The sequence below is a fragment of the Leptodactylus fuscus genome, chromosome 1 (genome assembly GCF_031893055.1).
Source record: "Leptodactylus fuscus isolate aLepFus1 chromosome 1, aLepFus1.hap2, whole genome shotgun sequence".
NCBI classification, from domain to species: domain Eukaryota; kingdom Metazoa; phylum Chordata; class Amphibia; order Anura; family Leptodactylidae; genus Leptodactylus; species Leptodactylus fuscus.
The window spans coordinates 42,375,948-42,383,402 of NC_134265.1; the positions used below are offsets into that span (position 1 = coordinate 42,375,948).

Consider the following 7,455-nt stretch of genomic DNA (forward strand, 5'->3'; position numbering starts at 1 on the left):
AAATGAGAGGTTTTGTCTCTTTTACTACCTTTGTACACCCAATAACGAGGTTCCAGTCTTTTCTTAATCATTGCCTATAAATGTGAGGGCGATAAAGCCTGACCTTTATGTGAGGTTTATAATGCGTTTTATCAGAAAGTAAATAGGCAAGTAATAAAGATACAGACCATAAAAGAGGAGCAGCAGTAATCCTCATGATGAATACGATATTTGGGGACATCTTAAACCAACACAAATGTAGCACATTCTGTATAGATCGTTACGTAATGATTAGGCAGAGGTAAGTAGATTATATTCCACTTCCATAATAGTAACGGCTTGCACACAATTAAAAGGGTTTTCCAGGCTTATCAATCGATGACCTATCCTTTGGATAGGTATTCAATTGAAGATTGATGAGTTTTCAACCTTTTCGAAAGCATCTGGCATGGCTGAACAGCTTTTTACACTTGAAAAAGGGCTGATATAAGCCCTAAACGCGTTGTGTTTTGCCAATAATGCCAATTTAAGATCTATCCGTGGTGGAAGTGCAATTCCTAAGATTTGGAACTTCAAGGAAGTTCATGTCTGGTCCTTCTCTACTGTCATTCTACACCCTAGGGGTATCAGGAATTCTGCTGGTATTATATCTATAACACATCTACAGCTGTCTAATGATTGTGGATGTTTTTCATTCAGTTTCTTCCTCAAGACAAAACCAATGTTAGCTTAAAGATAATATCTATCTATCTATCTATCTATCTATCTATCTATCTATCTATCTATCTATGTATCTACAGTGTTGGCCAAAAGTATTGGCACCCCTGCAATTCTGTCAGATAATACTCATTTTCTTCCAGAAAATGATTGCAATCACAAATTCTTTGGTATTATTATCTTCTTTTAATTTGTCTTCAATGGAAAACCACAAAAAGAATTGTTAAAAAGCCAAATTGGATATAATTCAAGACCAAACATAAAAAAGGGGGTGGACAAAAGTATTGGCACTGTTTGAAAAACCATGTGATTCTTCTCTAATTTGTGTAATTAACAGCACCTGTTACTTACCTGAGGCACCTAACAGGTGGTGGCAATAACTAAATCACACTTGCAGCCTGTTGAAATGGATTAAAGTTGACTCAACCTCTGTCCTGTGTACTTGTGTGTACCACATTGAGCATGGAGAAAAGAAAGAAGACCAAAGAACTGTCTGAGGAATTAAGAAGCAAAATTGTGAGGAAGCATGAGCAATCTCAAGGCTACAAGTCCATCTCCAAAGACTTGAATGTTCCTGTGTCTACCGTGCACAGTGTCATCTAGAAGTTTAAAGCCCATGGCACTGTGGCTAACCTCCCTAGATGTGGACGGAAAAGGAAAATTGACGAGAGATTTCAACACAAGATTGTGCCGATCGTGGATAAAGAACCTCGACTAACATCCAAACAAGTTCAAGCTGCCCTGCAGTCCCAGGGTACAACAGTGTCACCCCATACTATCTGTCGGCGTCTGAATGAAAAGGGACTGTATGGTAGGAGACCCAGGAAGACCCCACTTCTTACCCAGAGACATAAAAAAGCCAGGCTGGAGTTTGCCAAAACTTACCTGAGAAAGCCAAAAACGTTTTGGAAGAATGTTCTCTGGTCAGATGAGACAAAAGTAGGAAAAGGCATCAACATAGAGTTTACAGGGGAAAAAAAGAGGCCTTCAAAGAAAAGAACACGGTCCCTACAGTCAGACATGGCGGAGGTTCCCTGATGTTTTGGGGTTGCTTTGCTGCCTCTGGCACTGGACTGTTTGTTCGCAGTTATTTTGTCTAGGTTGTGCTACCTATAGGTTGTGGCTGAGGGTGCCAATACTTTTGTCCGGCCCATTTTTGGAGTTTTGTGTAAAATGATCAATGATTTGACTTTTTTTTCATTCACTTTTGTGTTTTTTCATTGCAAGCCAAATAAATGAAGATATTAATACCAAAGAGATTGTGCTTGTAATAATTTTCTGGAAGAACAAGAATATTATCTGACAGAATTGCAGGGGTGCCAATACTTTTGGCCAACACTGTAGAATTGCTGATTCTTTACCCTGATCCCTGTATACGGCCCTATTCTTAATATATTGATATCTATACCACACTTAATACTGTATATGTTACAGAGTATCACTTCTCCCAAATATTATGCCATGGAAACGCTAAACCAGTTATGTAAACAAGTTATAATATGCAGTACTGTACAAAAGTTTTAGGCAGGTGTGAAAATATATGCTGCAAAGTAAAATAGAAGTGTTAATGGTTTATCTTTAACAAATAAAATGAAGTGAATGAAGAAAAGAGAAATCTAAATCCCGTCAATATTTGGTGTGACCTTTGCCCTTTGACTTCCATCAGTTCTTCTCGGTACACTTGTACACAGTTTTTGAAGGAACTCGGCAGGGGGGTTGTTGCTGCCGCCATCTTGGGGAACTAACCACAGATCTTCTATGAATGTAGCTTGTTCCAATCCTTCTGTCTCTTCATGTAATCTCAGACAGACTGAATGATGATGAAACCAGAGCTACGTGGGAGTCAATGGAGTCCTCTGGGCTCCGCGTGTAACCGCAGTTTTAGCGGTCCACCTCTTACAACAGACCCGAACAACAGAGACGCAACACTCGTGTAAACCTAAGCAGTTCTAGATACAGCACACAGAAGATCTGTGATTAGTTCTCCGAGATGTCTGAGACAAAAACTGTCCTTCAAAAACTGTCTGCAAGTACGCAGAAACACTAATGGAAGGCAAAGGGCAAAGGTCACACCAAATATTGATGGAGTTCAGATTTCTCTTTTGTTCACTTCATGTTGGTCATTGACAAAAATAAACTAATAACCCTTCTATTCTGAAAGCAGTCTTACGTTACAGCATTTTTTTCACACCTGCCTAAAACTTTTGCACATTACTGTACATGATCATTTCTTTACATAAGGCATAATCTTGTTTAGCGCTTTACATGGCCTAATATTTGAGGCAGAATGGCGGATACATTTGTAACAAATACAGGACAAAGTGTGGTCCAGACATCACTATTTTAGGAATCAGCAGTCCTATATAGGTCAGGGAAGGTGGTGTTGGAATACTGGTTGGGGGATGCTATAGGCCCGTTATGTTTTCTGTAAGGATATTGGGAGGGGGGGGGAGTTGTAGAATATCTGGTGCAGTGAGGGAAGGGTCTCCAGAAATTGTGTAGAGGGGTAAAATGAAATATTAAAACAATTGTTTAATTCTTCTAGAAATAATCCCACCATTGGCGGCCATATGCGGATTTGCAGCTCCGCCCTATTAGCTTGTATAGGACAGAATTACAGAACCGCACACGGCCAATGGACTAGTAAGGCGCTGTTTATGGAGGTGTTTCTTCATACACGTGTACATTCTATTACTAAGGAAGCTGTGATGTCATCGGAGGAACTTAGCAGCGGCAACGTTCCGTTTATCAGTTGAGTGGTTAGAAGTCGTTGTGATAGGAAGACGCGATCTTTCTAGTGTAATTGATATTGAGCACTGTGATAGGTGCACTATGAAACGCAAAAATTGCTTCATGGCTCCCAATGCCAAAAGATCCTGCAGTAGATGGATGAGCCATGGATTTCATACAGAAGTCAGCTCCATGGCATGCAATGCCTACAATGAGTTGACACTCATGGGCAAGCAATGTGATGCCATTATCAGAGTCCAGAGCACTGACTTTCATGTACATAAAACCGTCCTGGACCTCTGTAGCCCTTATTTCAGGTGAGCGTTTAATATTTTCTGAAGCTGAAGGGGTTTTGCCAAATCGACAACTTATCACCTATACATAGGATAGATAGTAGATAAGTGTCTGATCAGCAGGGTGTTCAACAACTGGGATCCCCACTGATCATGAAAACAGGGCGCCTATGTACCCCTATATGAACTATGTTTTATAGATAGGTTCCTAGGAGCCCTGACAGTGTTCTACACTATGTTTTATAGATAGGTTCCTAGGAGCCCTGACAGTGTTATACACTATGTTTTATAGATAGGTTCCTAGGAGCCCTGACAGTGTTATACACTATGTTTTATAGATAGGTTCCTAGGAGCCCTGACAGTGTTATACACTATGTTTTATAGATAGGTTCCTAGGAGCCCTGACAGTGTTATACACTATGTTTTATAGATAGGTTCCTAGGAGCCCTGACAGTGTTATACACTATGTTTTATAGATAGGTTCCTAGGAGCCCTGGCAGGTTTCTACACTATGTTTTATAGATAGGTTCCTAGGAGCCCTGATAGTGTTCTACATTATGTTTTATAGATAGGTTCCTAGAGGCCCTGGCAAGTTTCTACACTGTTTTATAGATAGGTTCCTAGGGTCCCTGACAGTATTCTACACTATTTTTTATAGATAGGTTCTTAGTAGCCCTGATAGTGTACTACACAATGTTTTATAGATAGGTTCTTAGTGTATAACACTATCAGGGCTACTATGTTTTATAGACAGGTTCTTAGTAGCCCTAAGAGTGTTATACACTATGATATATAGATAATTTCCTAGGAGCCCTGACAGTGTTATACACTATGTTTTAAGTCAATTTAAGGTTTGGTTTGTACTGAACTTTTTTGACCCAAAACAAATCTTGGACCTGAATTTCCCAATTGTAGCATTTTACATTTATACGTAAAGGTTAGTAATAGTGATATTTTACTTCTATGTGTTTTCTATTTTCAGGGCTCTTTTCAAAAATGATTTGGGCAGTGCAGACAGAAATGTCTATAACATACCAGGCGTTCACCCACAAACCATGTGGAGTATAATAGAGTACGCATATACCAACAGTGCTGAAATAACGCCTGAAAATGCGATGGACCTCTTTATTGCGGCTGACCAATTTAACATCATGGGAATTATCAATCTGAGCAGCAAATTTATCGCACATCAGATTGATCATGAAAACTTCCTGGACATATGGAGAGTGACCAACCATTACCTCTGCCCTGATCTCCGCCAGAAGACATTGACTTTTATCCTCCACCACTTTCAAGAACTAGTGAAGACATCAGATAAGTTCTTTGAGCTAACACTAGAAGAACTTAGAGAGCTCATAGAAAAGGATGAGTTAAACGTCACAGAGGAGAGCGCAGTATTTGAGGCCATTGTCCGATGGATAAACTTCGCTCCTGCGGAAAGAAAAGAGTCCATGAGACTTCTTCTCCCTCAGGTATGGCTATAGCATTAGAAGGAACAGAGCTGCCATGACAGTGTCCAGGCTCCATGCTGTATCACTATATCAGGGACTGGATGTATGGATCCCACCTAGCATATATATCTGGGGAATAATAAAGGCTTACCTGCACAATGTTCTGTATGTAGCCATTTACATGTAATGACCACCAACATACTTATGTGTATGGCTATCTTAAAACCCAAATAGATCCGTGATAATTAGTTGTTTTTTTTTGTTTTGTTTTTTTTTAAATAAAATGTCTTAACCCTCTTATATTTCTTGCTAGATCCGCTTGGCCCTGATTAATAAGGAGTACGTCCTGAACAATATCATGGCCAATGTGTATGTCAAAGACTATGAGGACTGTAAAGAGATTATTAATAGTGCTCTCACATTGAAGCCGAACATGGTGAGACCTCGCCTACCATACGCCATTGTATTTGCTCTTTGTGGCTATACTGGCTCAGAACTGGCTAATAACATCAGGCCTTATGACACCCGAGCCAACCGGTGGACCAGAGCTACATCTGCAGTGAGGAAACCTACAGCCCATCATGGCACTGCATATCTGAATGGCCACATTTATCTCATCGGTGGATTTGATGGTTCGGACTACCTCAGAAATGTACAATGCTTTGACCCCATGAAGAAGACGTGGCATGAAGCAGCCTCCATGAACTATAAAAGAGGACATGTCTGTGTTACCGTCCTTGATAATTATATATACGCCATGGGTGGATTTGATGGGCAACAGACGCTTCATACAGTGGAACGTTACGACCCTGAGGCCAATCGGTGGACTTTAATTTCCTCAATGCAGGAGAATAGGAAGGATGCTGGTGCCACCACCCTTAATGGAAAAGTAAGGAGACTTTGATGTCTATACCTCCAGCCCTAGCTAATGTTTTGGGGGTTTTCTTTTTTATACTTTTATTTTGTGTGTTGCAAACTGTATAACTGACTAGGAATTTGTTTTGATGTCTAAGTCTGGAGGAGCGGCTTACAAGAATCTTCTATATAATGTGAATTTAGAAGCAGGTTGTTACATTATTGTCCATTCTTTATTTCATTCAGATCTATATATGCGGTGGATCCAACGGACAGGATTGCTTGTCTTCAGCCGAGGTCTACAATCCGGAAAGCAGGCAGTGGAGCTACATCAGCCCAATGAAAAGCCGACGTAGTGGAGTCGGAGTCACGGCCTATAGAGGCAAAGTATTTGCGGTATGATAATGGACATTTTCTCTTTCAGCATCAAGTTAGTTATAATATAGATGGAAGACACTTTAGCTCCAGGCCTGTCGGGGCTCATTGGCTGCTATAAAGGGCTTGATAAAGGATAAATGGAGTCAGCAGATTGACCTGCCCATCATTTTCATCAGTTTTTTTAATATCAGGCTTACCGCGCATGCGCCATTTTTGGCTGTTAATGACTGTTCTTCTTTACGGGGACACGGTGTGTATTTGTATCTGTAGCCTAATGCAGAAAAAAAATAAGAGGTTTTTTTCAGATTTATTTCTAATTTGCGCAGGCTGCAATATTATAGATATAAGATTTAGAAGCAACCAAAAAAATGTTCAAGAAGAAAATATTTTAATTATTAAATATTAGAATTCATACAATTAGATACATCAGAGATAAATCCATTGTTACTTTACATTTTCTATATAGATTTTTTGGAATTGACTGAATTTTATACTTCTTCATTTTTCTTCAACAGATTAGTGGTTTTGATGGACACAATTGCGTGTGCACTGTAGAGACTTATAGCCCCCTCACTAAGACCTGGTGTAGGGCACCAAACATTCTGAAAAGGCGCAGAAACTTTGGCACTGCGGTAATAGATGACCGCCTTTATGTTGTGGGCGGCAGGAATAACTTCATCCCCATTTTCACCAATGAATTTTATGATGAGAAGATGAAAGCTTGGCGTGCCCAAACAAATGAGATCTCCCCAAGTGTCCAAAGCTGCTGTGTGGTTCCTGGCCTACAGAACATTAAGGAGTACATTTCCTGAATTTGAAGAATATATGGATTTTTAAAAGACTTCTCAGGTGTCACCCTGTAAATACAGGACTATTTCAATAAATCGCCTGAGAAACCAAAAGATTCTTTATTGATGGGTGAGAGGGTGGAATAACTTGGGTGCCAAGTGCTGGTTCCTATCACATGTCCCAAAGTCAGAACCTTCCCAAAAACTCAAGGTTCTGTCTGGATAGTAAGTAAGCTTAATAGAGATGAGCAAATACCGTTCGAT

General features: G+C 40.0%; 1 protein-coding gene across 1 annotated transcript; it reads left to right on the plus strand.

Moving 5' to 3' along the window:
* The first annotated feature begins 3,549 nt into the window (after positions 1 to 3,549).
* Positions 3,550 to 7,215, plus strand: LOC142189558 (kelch-like protein 10). The gene is made up of 5 exons (XM_075262170.1): positions 3,550 to 3,743; positions 4,702 to 5,191; positions 5,484 to 6,059; positions 6,272 to 6,421; positions 6,919 to 7,215. The coding sequence occupies exons 1-5, from the start codon at positions 3,550 to 3,552 to the stop codon at positions 7,213 to 7,215; spliced, it is 1,707 nt and encodes a 568-aa protein (XP_075118271.1).
* The last annotated feature ends 240 nt before the right edge of the window (positions 7,216 to 7,455 follow it).